This window comes from Dunckerocampus dactyliophorus, chromosome 9 (genome assembly GCF_027744805.1).
Source record: "Dunckerocampus dactyliophorus isolate RoL2022-P2 chromosome 9, RoL_Ddac_1.1, whole genome shotgun sequence".
In the NCBI taxonomy this organism is placed as follows: domain Eukaryota; kingdom Metazoa; phylum Chordata; class Actinopteri; order Syngnathiformes; family Syngnathidae; genus Dunckerocampus; species Dunckerocampus dactyliophorus.
In genome coordinates this window covers 27,374,328-27,392,269 of record NC_072827.1, presented here as the reverse complement: position 1 = coordinate 27,392,269, position 17,942 = coordinate 27,374,328, and the positions used below count along the sequence as shown (strand labels likewise).

General features: G+C 41.7%; 4 protein-coding genes across 10 annotated transcripts in view; 2 read left to right on the top strand and 2 right to left on the bottom strand.

The window, feature by feature from the left end:
• The first annotated feature begins 251 nt into the window (after window positions 1-251).
• On the top strand, window positions 252-3,219 carry ercc1 (excision repair cross-complementation group 1). Its single transcript, XM_054787800.1, has 9 exons — window positions 252-544; window positions 623-967; window positions 1,219-1,322; window positions 1,394-1,493; window positions 2,068-2,144; window positions 2,486-2,585; window positions 2,756-2,827; window positions 2,898-2,966; window positions 3,076-3,219. The coding sequence occupies exons 1-9, from the start codon at window positions 485-487 to the stop codon at window positions 3,139-3,141; spliced, it is 993 nt and encodes a 330-aa protein (XP_054643775.1). The 5' UTR covers window positions 252-484; the 3' UTR covers window positions 3,142-3,219.
• Window positions 3,220-3,573: 354 nt separating this feature from the next.
• Window positions 3,574-8,752, top strand: prmt2 (protein arginine methyltransferase 2). The gene is made up of 9 exons (XM_054787796.1): window positions 3,574-3,822; window positions 4,717-4,905; window positions 4,979-5,140; window positions 5,215-5,379; window positions 5,912-6,087; window positions 6,862-6,991; window positions 7,074-7,210; window positions 7,866-8,040; window positions 8,139-8,752. Exons 1-9 carry the CDS (start codon window positions 3,724-3,726, stop codon window positions 8,169-8,171), a joined length of 1,266 nt encoding a protein of 421 aa, XP_054643771.1. The 5' UTR covers window positions 3,574-3,723; the 3' UTR covers window positions 8,172-8,752.
• A 332-nt stretch (window positions 8,753-9,084) lies between these two features.
• Window positions 9,085-15,410, bottom strand: LOC129187947 (zinc finger protein 239-like). Of its 3 annotated transcripts, XM_054787797.1 has the most exons (3): window positions 15,272-15,298; window positions 15,121-15,175; window positions 9,085-12,966 (listed from the first exon to the last, which is right to left on the bottom strand). In XM_054787797.1, exons 2-3 carry the CDS (start codon window positions 15,155-15,157, stop codon window positions 12,005-12,007), a joined length of 999 nt encoding a protein of 332 aa, XP_054643772.1. In that variant the 5' UTR covers window positions 15,158-15,175; window positions 15,272-15,298; the 3' UTR covers window positions 9,085-12,004. The 3 variants fall into 3 exon arrangements, with proteins under 3 accessions (XP_054643772.1, XP_054643773.1, XP_054643774.1); XM_054787798.1 differs by lacking the exons at window positions 15,121-15,175; window positions 15,272-15,298 and adding an exon at window positions 15,352-15,410; XM_054787799.1 differs by lacking the exons at window positions 15,121-15,175; window positions 15,272-15,298 and adding an exon at window positions 14,529-14,629.
• Window positions 15,411-16,025: 615 nt separating this feature from the next.
• dip2a (disco-interacting protein 2 homolog A) overlaps window positions 16,026-17,942 on the bottom strand; it is an 84,863-nt gene continuing 82,946 nt past the window's right edge. For 3 of the 5 annotated variants that reach the window (XM_054786733.1, XM_054786734.1, XM_054786735.1), the window contains one exon: window positions 16,027-17,867. In XM_054786733.1, coding sequence (XP_054642708.1) covers window positions 17,615-17,867 — 253 coding nt within the window. In that variant the 3' untranslated portion in view covers window positions 16,027-17,614. Of the gene's footprint in view, window positions 17,868-17,942 lie in introns of all 5 variants that reach the window. The other 2 variants (XM_054786731.1, XM_054786732.1) reach the window with 1 other exon arrangement.

Sequence of the window (17,942 nt, the reverse complement as noted above, 5' to 3'; positions counted from 1 at the left end):
AATGCAATGCTACTGCGCGGGTTGAGTGCCAGCGTCACCGTTGCCACGGCAACTCCGCGCCCGAATGTTCTGCCAAATTCAATTATGTGTCTAATTGAGTTGAAATTGTGTTGATACAATAGTGAAACAAAGTGTCATTAATGAAACGTCACTGTCATTATTAGCAATGTGTTCCAAAAAGCATTGTATGTGAGTGTAAAGAAGGGCTTTTACGCTGAAAAGCCAATACCGGAAGTGTCAAATTAGCTCTGTACGAAAACTAACTGCACACGTATACCGAATGTATTCTGTAAAATCGTACTCTCATCCTCAACTAATCAAATTTGTAAATAGAAATGGTTACATTTTCGCCTGTGACTGCGCCATACACTCACAGACTATATTACATTAGGGTATAATCATTTATTGGTCTATGTAAACCGTGTTTTTTAAACCGGATGTTGTGTTGTCCATGCTTTGTACAAAAACATACTCGTGCTGAGAAATGAAGAAGAGGTTTAATATCAATTTGGACGACTCTGCCTTCACCAAAGAGAGAACACCGGTAAGTAATGATGTAAACTTTTTGTTTAACTTTCTAAGCTGTCTCCAGCAAAAGCTAACAGCTACTGTGCCTTTCCAGCCAAAGCATCACTTTCAGCCATCATCAAATGTAGGCCAGAGCAGCACAAGTGGTTCCTCTGCAAAGGCGGACAAGCATTTGTCGTATGCACAGTATATCATCAAGGGTAAAGGTCATGGCTTCTCTGAAGGTGTTGGCGTCCTCACTAGTGCCAAACCCAGGCAAAAAGAACCTGATTTAGTGCCCTCTGCAGAAGGAAGGGATGAAACTAGTGAGAACAACAGTGGCGGTGACGAGGTCAAGAAGAGCGAGGAGGAAGAAAATCACAAGGAAGGAAATCTTGGTACTAGCCTTGGTCCGAAACCAGCCGGGTCCGGGAGCAGCATTATTGTCAGTCCGCGACAGGTATGCATCAAGACAAATTACAGTTGGTACACCTGCACAAGCTAATGACACCTTATACAAGAGCTGGCAAAAGAGACAACACAATAATACACATATTGTTAAATGAATACCTTCATGATAGTGTCACTCGAAGGTGAGCTTTATTATCTTGTAAAGGCAGAATTTTGCATTCTGTCTGTGGTGGCCCATGAGTGTAATTGCTGTCAGAAATGCTACGCTGCTCATGTCACACACTTTGATTATGCTTTCAGAGGGGAAATCCTATTTTGAAGTTTGTGAGGAGTGTCCCATGGGAGTTTGGAGAAGTTGTACCAGATTACGTCCTGGGCCAGACGACATGTGCTCTCTTTCTCAGGTGAATAATTACACGTATTTATTAAATACTTGCTGTGAAACCTCACCCTTCTCTCCGTCTCTCTTTCTCAGTCTGAGGTATCACAATCTGAATCCAAATTATATTCACGACCGACTCAAGCAGCTCGGACACAGTTTCACCCTCCGAGTTTTACTAGTTCAAGTGGATGTGGTGAGTACAGAGCAGTGTTCCTCATAAGAATCCATCGCAGGGCTGACATGACAGTATGGATGAGGTTGTTTGTTCATTGCCTGGGATTGGCTCCAGCATACCCCCGCAATCCTAGTGAGGACAAGCGGTGTAGAAAATGGATGGATGGAATTGTACTTTGTGAAAAGTCACTAATCGCAATCGGGTCTGGAGCCAATTGACCGTAATAAACGAGGGATTACTATATTTATTTATTGTTTTCATTCAAACAATGTAGGGGAAAAAGGGGAAACTGCTGTGGTGTTACATTTTAATAAATTTAACAATAAAACATGAGATTTTTATTTTTTTCATTACTGAACCAAAACCGTTAGACCGCTGCCATTTGGTAGTTAATTTAGTTAAATGTCCTTTTGTAGTTCCTATGCATTATCTTACACAGTCTCACCGCAAGAAGTAATGTATTTATCTAATTGTCCTGTAAGCCCATTCATGGTACTTGGAACAATCCATAGTATATTTTACTGTGCAATCTTGAATACTTACTGTGCTTAAAAATGTATTCATATTCATACTGTTGGTGTTTGCATTACAGAAAGACCCTCACCATGCACTGAAGGAGCTGGCTCGCATTTGTATCATGGCAGACTGCACTCTTATTTTGGCGTGGAGGTAAATACAGATTGCCTCAAAGATAAAAAAAAATAACAAGCGATACTATTAATCAACTCCAGGTAGCTGATTTTTATCCCATATGTCATTTTATCCCAAAAAAGCGGAGGTTCAAAGACATTTTTTACTATATTGATGAATGGCTTAATGAATAAACAAAACAATGCACATTAGCATGGTCCTACAGCTGTGCCGCAAGTGCAAACTTGGAACAGCCATTATCACATTGCAGCTCTTTTAATACTTTTTGTAGCTTAATAACAAGTGAAAGTGCATATTAATGTGTATGGTATCATAATAGTGTTTTTTTGTTTTTCTTTTTTTGCTGTATGAACTGATAGCCCAGAGGAGGCAGGACGCTACCTGGAAACGTACAAGTCCTACGAGAAGAAACCAGCAGACCTTTTGAAGGAGCAAGTTGAAAAAGACTATTTGTCAAAGGTCACTGTTTTGTAGTTCAAATTGTGACATTGTCCCATTCACTTGAGAATGACACGTATCAAATATATGCGGTGCTGTCGCGCGCGCATTTCACACATGGCTCTGAATAACTCATCAAAGGTTTTCTTCTCTTGAAAAACTGTCAGCCTTTGTTTGTGTTTATTTTGAAGGTGACAGACTGCCTGACCACTGTGAAGTCCATAAACAAGACGGATGCTATTACGCTGCTGTCAACCTTCTCAGTGAGTGCCTCCTAAAAAAAGAACAAACATTAGATTTCTGTGAATTTTCGTCATTATTTTCTCATTTCAGTCTTTGGAAGGAATCATCAGTGCCTCTAAAGAAGACCTGCTTCTCTGTCCGGGCCTTGGGCCACAAAAAGTGAGGGGAAATGTGCACATATACCATACATGACGTACACTACATGACTACGAAGAAAACGTAAATGGAGTATTTACGAAATGACCATGTTGGCATTTTGTGCTTGCAGGCAAGACGGCTCTACGATGTGCTTCACAAACCATTCCTAAAATCCAAGACGAAGTGTGATAGTTGAGAATGTGGTATCACAGGATCACTGATGTGTTTTTAACTGCAGCCAAATAGACTCGGACATTATTGCTGTCAACATATACATTTATATGTTCTTTTAACATCTTTTTGTGTCCACTGCTATTTGGTGAAACCTCAATGAATTAATAAATATTTTATCGTAGATGGTGTTATTATTTCCATGCAAACAAAAGAGCAGGGTTTGTAAACATAGCATGTATCTATATTGTAAATACTGCAGTTAGAAAGAAATCATTTTAGAATTAATCAGTTACACTAATGGCGGCAGCATGAACTACATATTTAATATTTCAACAGATAAGTCCAAATTCATTCATTATTAAAGATTTTGACACACTTTCCTAGTAGGTTCTATATTTCCTGCCGTCATTGAATGCATCAAAATGACGTCATAAAACAGGAAGTGCTCAAAATGTGTGCTTCTTGCTAGTTGAAAAGTAGGTTTTCCCCCCATCATGTTGCATCAGAAGTTGCTCAGACGAACTTGGCTCTACCTTTACCGAGGGACATTACGACACAGTTGATAAAATTGATCTTTTAAGTGCGTTTTAATCGACATTATTTAATGAATCCGTTGCCATTGCGTATGCAGAAGATGGAGGACGAAGAGCCTCCCGAGGAGTATGTTGCTCTGTGCAGCTTTACTGGAAATGGCAGCGATCAGGTTGGAAACAATGATTTAGATATTTCTGCTTATTATTCATTGAAAATAAATCAGTGAAATATCTATCTATCTGTCCTCTTTATTATGTTATATTGGAGATAACATGCGTACGAATCAACAGTTGCCCGAAAGTTTACTCTTCTGCAGAGTACCAGGCATTTATCAGAGGTAGATCATCTATTTTAGAGGATTTATTTGCATAAAAAGCATTTTATAATAATGCAAATATCAAATGCCGTATGTAAAGTGTTATTTTACTAAATGGTACTATAGTAACTAATTACCTTATTGATCCCAATATAAGATGACCCTATTTTGCAGTACTCGTTTTAAGCAAAACAGCTGGTAACTTCTGCAATATAACTTAATAAAAAGTAATATTACTTAGCTGCTCAACAGTTGTTGATTCATCTTAAATTTACCATTAGAACTCCTGCTCTGTTGTTTGCTTACTTAATTTGAGACACTTGACCCGAGTGGACTGGACTGTGTGAGTGGCAGAAAGAAAAGCTCAGCCTTTCATGCGGATAAATATCATGTATCAATATCTACACCTGGCTTGCTCTGCCTTTTTCTGTGGGAAAGAAATACTGTCTTAAACTGTGCTGTATTTGGGTCAACACAGCATTTCAATACATTTTACAACTATGCATTTATTTATAATGTGTTCCATCATTATGAGTATATGATTTTACCGGTACATTAGGATAAATTAGCATGGGAAAAAATGTATTGGGATCATAGTTAATGCAATGACACCACCTAGTGGCATCACTTGTTTTTTGTCTTGTAGGGGTAAAAAAAAAAAGAGCCAACGATATTACTGCATTTGAAAATATAGTCAATGAGTAAACGCAAGAGGTATTTGATGTTGGTGTTTACTTTATTGCACAGCTGAGTGTCAGCAGAGGCGACCGACTGATTGTCCATGCCAAACCCTCCTCAGAGTGGTGGTGGGCGGAGCTCAGAGGGGTCAACGGTTACGTCCCTGCCAGCCACCTCCTCCAGGGGGATGCTGCAGAGGAGCAGGAGGTGGAGGACCCATGGCAGGATGAGGAGTACTTTGGCAGTTATGGAACACTGGTTGGCCTTTAGTTGATAGATGCATTTCTGAGCATGTTTCTTTGCAATAACTGCCATTTCTTTCCAACACCAGAGGCTCCACTTGGAGATGTTGTCAGACAAGACCCGCACAGAGGCGTACAGGCAGGTCATCGTCAGCAACAGTGCTTCCCTCCAGAAGAAGGTGGTGTTGGACCTCGGCTGCGGGACGGGCATCGTGAGCCTGTTCTGTGCTAAGCTGGCCCAACCGGCAGCGGTACATGAGCGCTTTAAAGGGGCACCTCCACTCTTCAGACACACAGTGAGGCGGGTCCGTCTGTGGTGTTGCAGGTGTATGCCGTGGAGGCCAGCTCCATGGCCGAGTACACCAGGGAGCTGGTGAAGCAGAACGCATGTGAAGAGGTGGTCACGGTGCTCCAGGGGCGAGCAGAGGCGGTCCAACTACCTGAGCAGGTAGACATTCTGGTGTCGGAGTGGATGGGAAACTGTCTACTGGTAAGAATGGAGGTGCACCTCTCACATTTCAGCAAGCATTTGTATGAGATGACATCTTCTCAATGGACAATACTAAAGTATTGATGCTTGGATATACTTTTGAGTAGTCAGTGTTCAGCTTGTACAGCAGTACAGACTGACTATCGACTGAAAATGAGTAAACGCACAGCCGTTATTGTGTAAGTAGCTGACAGAACAAATGAGTAGCAAGATAATTGTGTCTTGCCTCCAGTCAGGCATGGTGGTAGCAGCGTCATGGCCTGGGGTTGCGTGAGTGCTGCCGGCACTGGAGAGCGACGGTTCATTGAGGAAATACATGAATTCCAACATGTGCTGTGACATCCTGAAACGGAGGTGATCCCCTCCTTTGGGAAACCAGTTTTCCAACGTGATAACGAGCTGCAGTACACCTCTCAGGTGACAAGTGCCTTGCTGAAGAAGCACAACGTGAGGGGTGTACAATGTTCACTTCGGTGAGATGCTGTACAATTTTGTTGCGATTGAGACCCAATCACATTACTTTGTGGTCTAGTTTGAGTACATGGTGGAGTCCGTCCTGCTGGCAAGGGACCGCTGGCTGAGGGAAGGTGGCACCATGTGGCCCTCCTCTGCAACCCTCACCCTGGTGCCATGTCGGGCCCACAGCTACTATGCAGAGAAAATGGCCTTCTGGGAGAAGACCTACGGCCTGGACTTTACCCCTCTTCAGTAAGACGCAAATAATGGAAATCGAAATTAGCGATCATCATAACAAGTACTGTTTTGTGGAGTTATCGTATTTACCAGAATATTTATTCCCATAAAACCAGCATGAAAGAGACAAGTGATCTTGTATTGTGGGTCGAGAGCAGATGTGTCCTAACTTTTTCCACCGGGAGCCGCATACTGAAAAATCAAAGGAGGTGAGGGGCCACTTATATATTTATTACGTATAGGTATTAGCATATTAAGCACAATGATGAACAAAAACACTTACAAAAAATAAGAATTTATTAATGACATCAAATTTGATGTAAAGTGATATCAATTATTATATATCAACCATTATTCTCTTAAAAAAATATTTATGTTGTTTGTTGCAAGTGGCAACCTGCCCCACTTTTTTCGACAGACCTTGAACGCACCATCTCACTTTCTTCTATGGCGCACAGATTAGACTATTATACTGTGTTTTTCCGTTTTAATTTCACCTCATATTTGGTCCCAAATGCTGATATTCTGTGGGAAAGCATAAAGGTGAGATGTGATGATGTTATTGAGTGCTACTGTGCACACTAATGGGCACAACCACAAGGTAATTGATGCTATACTATATATATACCGTATACTGTACATGTGTTGCTTTACATGTGTGGCCCTTCTAGCCTTTCATCTTTCAGTATGTGACACTCGGTGGAAAAAGTTTGGACGCCCCCGCTTTAGATGCTCACTCAGCATACAACATATTTTGCATGAATGACGCCGTGCTGTCTGTCCCTGCAGACCTCTCGCACTGCAGGAGTTCTTTGCCAAACCCAAGTTCAGCCACGTCATGGAGCCGGATGACTGTCTCGCCTCCCCTCAGGATGTCATCCGCTTGGACATGTACGCGCTGCAGGTGGCAGACCTGGAGGTAAATTGTACTGTCGATGTGTATATAATTCTTAGGGCGACAAGGTGTTTTACGTCATAACGAGGCATTTCTGTTTCATCAGGAAATGCGGGGTCAGTTTCAGTTTTGCCTGGAAAAATCGGGCCTTTTTCACGGCTTCACCGCCTGGTTCAGCGTTTGTTTCAAGAGCCTGGTAGAAGGGGGCGCACCAGTAGAGCTCAACACCGGTCCTAATGCTGAGTATAAGTCATTCATCTACAAGTATATGTATACCGTTTATTCTATTCATTGAGTGCACTACTTGGCTGTAACCAGCAGGGGCACTGTTGATTCAGTCTTAACTCGTCTGCTCAAAGAATAACATGACGTCATAGGAGAAACTACCTTCATGCTACGGCAGCCCTTCCATTATTAGCATTCTTCTGCTCAGTACAACACTGGCATGGAAACAGGAGATCAGAACATTCCATAAATCAAACACAGTGCTGGTTGACATTGAAGTCGCTCAAATTTCAAAACAATCAACATGTGTAAAGAGAACGTTAACCACTGTATAATAAAAGTCAATACAGTAAAAATAGAGGTTGCTTTCAGAGCAATACTGCCACCAAGTGGTGTTTTATAGCTATTACTGGAAAGAATGAACTTGTGTGTTTATATTAAATTGGTACATTTCCTGTTCTATGGTTATCATCACACTTTTCCTCTGACATCACTGGTAGCCTTCTGTGGTGCCGAGGAAAAGATAAACACACTATGATCATGTTTGACTTTTGTGGCACATTTTCCCCGAAGTCAGCTGGGATAGGCTCCAGCATGCCCCCGCGACCCTAATGAGGATGAAGCGGTATAGAAAATGGATGGATGTATTTATGATTTGTTTTTTACTCTCCAGGCCAACACACTGGAAGCAGACGCTGTTCATGCTTGACGAGCCTATTATTGCTCATGCTGGCGACAGCATTCGCGGAAGCATCATTCTGCGCAGGAACCCCGTCTGGAGGCGGCACATGACCGTCACCTTGCACTGGGACATCAGCAGCCGCGTGAAGGAGGCGGCCTCCTGCCAGGCAAATTAAGCTAACCTACAGTGTTATTCATTTTCTGACAGCGAGGCTAATGGTGAGACTCATAGGCTGATGTGCATCATTTGTCTTTTGCTCCTTAGGCCGGGAGCAAGACCTTCCCTATGTGGAGGTGACAGCTTCTCACCATCTGCTCCAACACAGACGCAGGAGGGCGGGAGGTCATGGAGGAATTCCACTTTACGCTCAGTTAAAGCGATTGAGTGTACAGTTGGTGTTTTAAGTAATATTCAACAGTTCACAAGTGCCATAAAAGCATAAAAAGCGAACCACTGTATACTGTTGTCTTAAATAGATGTTGTGCATCTTCCATTTGAAATGAATAAGCAGTAAGCCTCCTTTTCGCCGTACACATGGACAAAGAGTCAACAACTGAGCTCTTGGCAAGTCCGATGCTAACCAAAACAGCAGCACTTCCTGAATCACTTCAATGGTCTCTCAGATAAATTCAAGTGTGCAGTCTTACCAGTGACGCAGATGGATCTAGGTTCAAATATCGGCCCGTATGTTCTCCCTGTGCTCGTGTAGGTGTACTCCTACATCCCAAAAACATGTATGTTGGGTGAATTGGAGACACTCAATTGTCCATAGGTGTGAATGTGCCGGATGTGTTGAGGTTTATGGCTGGTGATTAAGTGGATAAAAGAAGACAATAATTCACTGTGATTAAAAATATCTTCAAATTGTTTTCAAATAAGTCTTAGCCCCATTTATGTATTTGTTATTCACTGAAAAACATTTGTGTTCTTTCCTTTTATCTGAATATGAAGCACATGCACCCTATTCTTTTCCAAGAAACGTTTTGATACTTGGTTGTAAAGGTGTGGTCACTTCATGGTGAGCTTGGGTATGTATATAACACTCCACTTGGTAGTTAAATTCATTCCTTCACTCAGCAGAGCATAAAATGTCTTGCATTTCACTTGTGACACTCTTCAGCTGTCAAAAAACGTCTATGGAAAAAACATCTATCTCTATGGAAGGACGGTAGTGACAAGCATCCCTCGGGTCGAAGCGGCAGTGCCTTGCATATGACATTTCTATGTATTTTATCGTCTGAGTAGCAAGAATAATGATGTCACCCTTACATGAAAGACATTACACGAGCTGGAGAAAGTCAGGGTGTGTAAGAAATGTTTGTGCAACATTGTTTTATTGGTGACATGCTGACAAACAAAAGCTGGTAGGCGCTCTGATTCGACTCGAGTAACTGCACGTCACTGACCGGGATAGACACCAGGTCACCTGACACCTTAAACAGGCCCAGTGAAAATGAATATACTGTGGATATGTACATATAACTTCATAATACAAGTATAAAATACAAATGTAAAAAAAAAAAAAAAAAACGACTCACCCTTTGATGACCAAAGTAGCAGTAGTGGAAAAAAAGGATTGCTGGGACGTAGAAAACAGTCGCTTCACTGAAAACGAAATGCTCAATTTGCAGAACACTTTTTAGACAACTGTGGCGTTACATAGACACCAGCCTTTAAAGGCTTACAAAAGAAGGGTTTGGTTGTATTTACGTTTATTTCACATGTATTATTTACACAAAATTGCACACTTTATTTCACAAGTCTTTTGTTCACATAGGGACATTTGGATCAAACCTCCATAACACTGGCCAGTACTGGACACGAGAAGACCCAGCATTTTTTTAGGCTGAATATAATCAAGCCAGCCTTTCCAAAGCTAATAATGCTCAGATCAGAATGCTTATACTTTACCGTGTTGCTACTTGGTTTCCTTATACAGTACGATATACAGCAGGGGTGTCCAAACTCTTCCCAGCGAGGGCCACATCCTGAAAAATGAAAGGATGCAGGGGCCACTTTGATACTTTGCCAACCAACACATACTGTAGAGATATGCTAAGAAGCTATATGTACTGTAGCTCAAGAAAAGCTGCCTTTCACCTTTGTAGTATACAGTAGGTGAGATCCTACTAAAAATGACGTTTTTTCCATAATAATACAAGCTTATTCTTGTAAAATTATGACTTTTGTTCTTCATTCGATTATGACTTTATTCCCGAAATATTACAGCTGTTTTATTATTTTCCAACGATTTCATTTCAGCTTTCCTCTTGTAAATTTTCTTCTTGTAATTCTAAATTTATTCCCATAATATTTTTTATCTTTTAAAAAAATAATGTATTTTTTATTTCAACATTGTTCCTAAAATGGTATTTTTCCTCATATTACCAGTTTCTCGTAAAATTGCAACTTTTTCTCATTAGAAAACAAATTTTTCTCTAAATATTTTGACTAAAATTTCTCTTAGTTTTCCATTTCTGATGTTGATTTTTTTTTTTGTATAATTTTCCTTTCTTCTTATATATTTTCTCCTCCTAATATTTTCAATTTATTCCTACATTATAAATTTTCCCCTAAGTTTCCAAAAATGACTTTTAATATATCAACTTCATGCAACTAAAATGACATTTTTCCTCATACTATTATTTTATTCTTGTAAAATTATGGCTTTTTTTGCTTGCTAGATTGCAACTCTTCTGTTAATATTCAGACTTTTGATTGATTTTCTCATTTTTGCTGCTGCTGTTTCTTTTTTGTGCGTTTCCTTGTTAAATTACATTTTTAGAATGTGCTGCGGGCCGCACTTTGGACACCTCTGATATACAGTTAAGTCATTTTAGCTGGAGATGACAAGTGGCAAGACCCTTTGTAAAGCAGTCATCTTGCAAAGTTCCACCTGCATTTTCCCATCTCTGCCTTTCTTCCCTCACTGCAACCGTGCAAAATGGATGAACAGGAGGCTAAAATCACATTACCAACGGTGCTCAGACGTATGCGGCTGCCTCTTTCTGTACCGTACTGTACGCCATTAATTAGTAATCACTGGTACGTAAAATGCAGGTACAAGTAGTTTTGAAAGATCGGCTTGTTTACAGCGGAAACAAAATTTTCATAAAAGCATCTGACAAAACCCAACACTGACATTGCCAAGAAAGCAAACAACTTAAGGAAGCAGGGGAAACTGAAGGCACTTGGAGTGCTAACTGCAAAACATACATCAAGTTGATTGGAGGGCCGGAGGAATCCAAAGTACTTGTTCAGGATGTCAAGGAACTGGCCAAATATTAAATATGACATCATCTCGACAACAAGGATAAAAAGACAACTCGGTAACACGATGCAGCAGGAAGTACAAGGAAGGACAATCCACATGAACAATTCAATAACGACATAAATGATGCCAGATTCAACAGTATAAAGCAATACAGCTCATTCAGAGATCATCATCAATAAGTTATTACTTAATTTTATACCCCAAAAAATACAAACTGGATTTCGTCCAGCACTTACATGCTCCTCCTTAATGCCCTTGCTTGACTTTTCTTAATTTTGTTTTTTTCATTTAATCCTTCCTTTTCCTAACACTGCACAAGCTACATAGGGTCGTTTTTTTAACACCTATTTGCTTACTGCCATTTTTCTTTACACAGGAAGTGAACAAAATGTAAACATTTACATTTGACAAAATGTAAGCAAACGAAATCTTGTGTCAACATGTGGAAAACGTTGGTACGACATACAATAATGCCTTACTGTACACTTGTTGAACATGTCTGAAACAAATAAACCATTTCTGGGGAGGCAGATGATGTTAATTATGAATGCCAAATGTGTGACTGAATGACCTCTGAGGACATCTTAATGGTTTGGACATAAAACAGGAAACCCACCGGCTTTGCCGTTTTCAGTGTGAGGGATACAATTCATAGCTAGCGTAGATGGCTTCTTCTTGAGAACTTTTGACAGCTGAAAAAAGTTTGAAACAGGTGCTAATGACACCTGCAGGACTCCAGGGGAACAGCAGAGAACAGCATATTTGAGCAGAGTTGGAATTCAAAATAAAATCACTTGAAAAAACCGTAGTGTACAGTATGCCCAACTTTACACACTTTTGAGCATCTTGATCATGTTTAGCTTTTGGATTTGGCCTTGGAGCGTGTAGTGACGTCAGTGGAAGACAAAGGCTCAGCGGCCTCCGGCGGCGTGGGCTTGGACAGTGGGATGAACATTGGAGGTTTCACCACGCTCTCTTCATCGCTCTTTTCCCCTTTCTGCTTCAGGTGTTTATCACAGTGGGTGATGAAGGTATCCATCTTGATGAAGGTCTTGTTGCACACTTTGCAGTGGTAAGGCCGCAGCCCCTTCTCCAGGTGCACCTGCAGTCTGATGTAGGAGGAGCGTATGAAGGTGCGGCAGCAGACGCCGCACTTAATATCGCTGGCAGTGCCGTCAGGACGAGGCGCGTGCGGCGGTTTTCCCTGCCGAGTGGCCTCCTCGGCCTTGTGCGAGAGCAGAAGTGGCAGAGAGCTGAAAGCGGCGCCGCATTCCTCACACCTGTAGACACGCTCGCCGGTGTGAAGGCGGACGTGCGAGAGGAGCCCCGACTTCTGCGCGAAGGCCTTATCGCAGCAAGAACACTTGTAGGGCTTCTCGCCCGTGTGGAGCCGCCGGTGCGTCTTAAGATGCGAGGCCCGGCCGAACGCCTTGCCGCACTCGGGGCACTTAAAGGGCCTGTCGCCGCTGTGGATGGCCTCATGGGCAACAAGGTGGGAGGGCTGGTGGAAGTACTTCCCACACGTGTTGCACCTGAACCTCCTCTCCTTGTTGTGGGAGGCCAGGTGAACGGTCAAGTGGGCCGAGGAGATGAAGGTTTTGTTGCACACAGAGCAGCTGTGAGGGTCCAAGCGGATGACCTTCTGGGCCTGCTGACCGTTGATGAGGCCTGGGGCGACTCGGCAAGACGGACATCTGGACGAGCTGTTGGCTTCGTCCGTCTGTTTGGTTTCGTCCGACTGCGGCAGGCTGAAGCTGGATCCACACTCTGAGCACTGCTGCTGACCTTCTGGACTACTTTTCTCCTGCATGGTGACGTCTACAACCACAGCAAGCAAATAAGACGCTTTCATTTAAAGGAATACTGCACTTTCTTTGGAATGTTGCCCATCATCCACAATCCTTTTGTGAGACATGAACAAACACAGTGGTGTGAAAAAGTGTTTGCCCACTTCCTGATTTCTTATTTTTTTGCACGTTTGTCACACTTCAATGTTTAAGATCACGAAACAAACTTAAATATTAGTCAATGACAACACAGCACCACTTTACTGCTGTTTTTCTGAAATACGGCATTACTTTTATGCCAGATGTAACGGGACACACAGCTTCCAAAAAGTTCAACTTTTGTCTCGTATTTCCCCAAAGGTCTTAGGGATCACCAAGATGCTTTTTGGCAAAATTGAAATGAGCCGTAATGAACTCGGAGCTTGCCATCATTCCGGGAGCCTTGACGAAGGAACTCCAACCGCCGGACATCGGTGTAAACAAAGTGAAGTTGCGAGCGGCGTGGGAGCGATGGATGACAGATGGCGAACACAGCTTCACTAAGACCGGGAGGCAGCGCCGTGCGAGTTACGCCACAATAACAGTAACAGCCGTAACATTAGCCCGTCTTTTTAATAGGAATTATTGTGCCTGCTGTGAGATAATTCAAACCTGCAAAAAAACCTGGTGTTCCGGCGATCAAGTCTGGTGCTTGTGTGTCTCACCGAATATCACAGTAACATTACTGACACCTAGTGAGCAGTGTAGAACACTACAAATCATTTGAAGTCGTCTTGAGAATGCCTTACATTTGCATTTTAGCTAACTGTGCAAATGCTTAATTTAGTCCGAATATAGGTCAAATTAGCTTAAGTATGCATATTTTTTGACAAACAATAGGCAATATTCAACCACAAAACAGCATGATTTGATTAAAAACATGATTAACTCAAGTAAAGGCATGAAATTTACGCTGTTTTGTGTGTCTGTAGCTTTAATGCTAAAGAGCTGCGTTTATTCACGTCTGTCTCCGACCGTGTGTGCGGCTCCAAGAAGCGCTACATGCTAACTCTGCACTTGTCCAACATTATAGACGTCATATATCAAATACAACAACGTAACATTAAGGAGTGGGACGGGAGGACACAAACATTAAAGGGATAGTTCAGATTTTTTGACATGAAGTTATATGACATCCCCACCAGCAGTCAGGTTCTTGTCGTATTTCCATGATAAGGAACGTAGCTTCGCTTAGTAAACAAGATGGCCGCCAAAGAGCGCCGTGCCCATCTTGTTTACGTGTGTGTTCCACAGCAGAAGAAGATGCGAGCGTCTTAATCACATATGATGAATGGACAGGAGACAGCACGCAGGGAAACGAGTATAACGCCGAGCGATGTGTGAGGTCTGATTTTTTCCGAGGAGCCATTTTTATCATGCAAATGTAGTACTCTTTTGAAAGCATGTTGCTCGAACTTCATGTCAAAAAAATCAGAGCTATCCCTTTAAGTTTAGTTTTGTGAGCTACGAAGCTAACATTGCACTCACATTTTAACAACAACGTTATACCGAGTTAGCCTATTCATTGAAGAAAAACAAAATGATCCAACTTACATCTTACTACAAGACGTGTAGTGAAGCCTTTTTTTTTTTAACAAAGCTGTTGTCTGAAGTGGTGGGCATGTACACTGGGCCAGCTCATCTAGCTACGGGCGGGTCATGCCCATTTAGGAAGGAGATTCTTCCTTCATGAAGACATGACAACCCATTTTTTAAAGACACCTCTTGAGCACCTCTTCGCTCAAAAGTGGAAGAAAAACGTGAGAGATGATAACATTTTTCTCATGTTTGGTTGTTGTAAACAAGCTCTGGGGGCATGTTATTGTTAAAACATTAAAGTGTCTGTTTTGCATCTTATTTTGTTACAGTACAGTCTATGTAATCTCCTCTTTGCCTTGCTTGACCAAAAGACAATTCAAATATTTATGACATGTACATACACAATAACAATAGTGAAGAGATACGTCTGTTATTGTGTCCTTAGCTTTCTAACCTGCTTATTTTACACAGGTTGTTTTCGGTGGTGTATAAATGCACTAATTGTTTGGGAGGGTCAAACTGATACTGCAGTGCCCTTCTAGCTCCACCACTGAAAACCATAAAGTTTACATTGTTCAGTTCAGACCTCAATACTGAGCATTATTACCTCCGTAAAGGCCTAAAGTTCTTGGATTGGATTTCATGATATCGTGAATGTGTACCTAAATGAACAGACGGAGATAGAACAAGAACAATACTTTAGCTCATATGTCGGCTAATCAATCGAGGAGACCAGAACACATAAAAAAAACGCTCACCTAAACACAAACAAGAGCAGCGCGCTACGCTTAAAAAATATATTCACGTCCTATGTGGCTTTAAACAAGCGCTTACATACCTTGAAGAAGCTCTCAAGCGTGACGCGGAAATGACAATTCCTTCGGCGGCACCACAAAGGCAAACAAAGTCACGTGACCAAATCAAAGCTGTGCTATAGCGCCATCTAGTGGCTGGGGGATAACAAACACGCACGTGTAATACAGTAGATTAGTTCCTCTGAAAACTGAATGGTCAATCATCAGCAGAAACAGATCATGCATCGTATATATAATGCTTAAGATTATGTAGCATGACATCAAAACCATCTTTGGACATTCACATAACTGAATAATATACGTTCTCAATACACACGTGCTCCACACTAGTGTGCGTGGGTGCCTTGTAGTGGTACTCAGGAAGGAGTACGAGATGCATATTGAAAACTAAACTGTGATGGCATCTGCGAAACAAAATATTTTTGAGGTGGTACCTAGTGTAAAAAGAACAAAGAACAATTGAGTTAAAAACATTTGCGTTGAAAGTTAGTCAATTTAGACATTTTGTCATGAAAGTCGGCTGTAGGGTCGAAAACATTGGTATCAATCAATTTGTTCTTTATTTTCAAAATAATGCTTTTTCTCGAGCATCAGGGCTGTTGTTTAAGCAGCTACACATCTTTATGACTAACCTGTGCTTGGCAACACTCATGAAACACTACAGCCCCCCTGTGGTCGTCACTGGCAGCAAAGCTGGATGCAAGCAATTAATAATAAGAATATAATAACAGATTAGATTTTACAGCGCTTTTCAAGACACCCGAAGCGCTTCACAATGAAGTGAACACATTATTCATTCACTCCTCTGTCGTACACTGGTGGTGGTCATCTACATTTGGAACCACAGCTGCCCTGGGGTAGTCTGATGGAAACCTGGCTGCCACCAAACATTCATTCACATCCACATTCAAACACCATTGTGAAGTACACTGACAATTGAAGTACAATTGAAGTACTTTTCAGCCTTATTTTTCTGATTAAACTGCGCCGGCTCGAAATTGTCTGGATTGTGATGCACACAAGCATTTTAAGTTAAAATCATTACTTTATTCATTAAGAAAACATGTTATGAAAATAACAACAACTTACCATATATCAGACAAATGTATTTCCACATGTTCTAACAACACAAGTTTGCTCCAGAGGACGGTCCTCCGCTTCTTGTTTGCTTTCGCTCATTCATTCTATATAAAAAAAAACAACTTTTGTGTGTCCATTCCCTGCAATCCACATCTGACTTCATTTCAGACTGTTTGTGAGGGATAAATATATATATCACATATGTAGCAGATTCAGTCTTTGCGTCCTGCCGTCTCCTATTGCATCAAAGCTGTATATCCTTGCAGCATGCTGAAGGCTTTTTTCTGAGGCAAAGAAGCAACATGAAGTCACGGTGAGTCCTTATGATAAGATGGGAGGCACATGCAATATGGTTATCAATTGACCTCATGGCACTGAAAACACCTGCCTTCCACTGTCAAACACACATTCATCACAGTTGGCATTAAGGAGTAATGAAGATGGGAGTGTTTGTTTAAAATGGCTGACTGAGGCTCATGAATGCTGACACTACTGGGTGCAAATGGCTGCACTTGCCAAAATTATGTTAAAACTAGAGCAGGCATCTGGAAAATAAAGAGACTTAAGGCATAGTCCTCTCCATCTGGGCAACACGTCAACATTACATCAGTCGTTTTGCATTGTGAGCACATACAAAAGGGCACACAAAAAATATATTACAGAACTGGAGTGGCAGCCGTTTCTAATAAGGATGGGGAGGAATAATCCAATGGAGACTTGTGCTGATGCTTGTAGTCAATCACTGCATCTTGAAGCAACTGAAGCAAACGGGAGGGCACGAATTGGCTGCAACCAGCAGAGGCGCTGCTGATTTAGTCTCAATTATCAGCTATGAGAAGTTGAGCTATATCCATGCAGACCTCCACTATGGGCAGCAAGCATTATTGTGTTCAATAAAAAAAAAAAACAACTGTCATGGAAACAGGCGTTCAGAACATTCTGAGATAGATTCTCCCATTAAAAACATTTTTAAAATAATTAATTGCCCAATGAAAATGTAGTCAAATGAAGCTACCTGATGGATAGAACTACAAAAACAAACACATGCATGATTGGGACACATCATGAGCTACTTGGGTCAATTCCCAAGCAAAAGCAGACCAAAAAAAAAAAAAAAAAAAAAAAAAGAAAAACATTCTGGACTGTACAAATCAAGATGGATCTTCCAGGCAAGTAATTATAGTTTGTCCTTGTTCGCACAGGTTCTCACATGTTGTACGCCACATATATGGGGTCCAGTTGGTCAGCCAGGAAGCCGTCCCTCAGGTGCATACGCTGCTTCTCCCCTCTAGAGTTAATGGGGATGACGCCAGGGTCCACCACCACCACCACTCCCACAATCAGGTAGTGTTCCTCCAGAACCACGTTGGTTACCAGGGCCACGAGGTCCAGGGCCTCTTGCTCAGACCCTTCCAGCTCCACCACCACCACCAGCAAGTTGGTCCAAGTGAACACAGCACTAATGAGACATACAGCAAAGTTGCTCAAGTGGAGGGAATGGACAAACGAGTGTGTTTTGGTGATTAGAACCTCA

Excerpts from the sequence above, each read along its gene's own strand:
- ercc1 (XM_054787800.1), top strand. The coding sequence starts at position 485 with ATGAAGAAGAGGTTTAATATCAATTTGGACGACTCTGCCTTCACCAAA. Across the intron at positions 968-1,218 it reads TTATTGTCAGTCCGCGACAG|AGGGGAAATCCTATTTTGAA; the intron begins GTATGCATCAAG and ends TTATGCTTTCAG. Across the intron at positions 2,145-2,485 it reads ACTCTTATTTTGGCGTGGAG|CCCAGAGGAGGCAGGACGCT; the intron begins GTAAATACAGAT and ends ATGAACTGATAG.
- prmt2 (XM_054787796.1), top strand. The coding sequence starts at position 3,724 with ATGAATCCGTTGCCATTGCGTATGCAGAAGATGGAGGACGAAGAGCCT. Across the intron at positions 6,088-6,861 it reads CTGGACTTTACCCCTCTTCA|ACCTCTCGCACTGCAGGAGT; the intron begins GTAAGACGCAAA and ends CTGTCCCTGCAG. Across the intron at positions 8,041-8,138 it reads AGGAGGCGGCCTCCTGCCAG|GCCGGGAGCAAGACCTTCCC; the intron begins GCAAATTAAGCT and ends TTTGCTCCTTAG.
- LOC129187947 (XM_054787797.1), bottom strand. The coding sequence starts at position 15,157 with ATGAAATCCAATCCAAGAACTTTAGGCCTTTACGGAG. Across the intron at positions 12,967-15,120 it reads AACTTTAGGCCTTTACGGAG|ACGTCACCATGCAGGAGAAA; the intron begins GTAATAATGCTC and ends CTGTGGTTGTAG.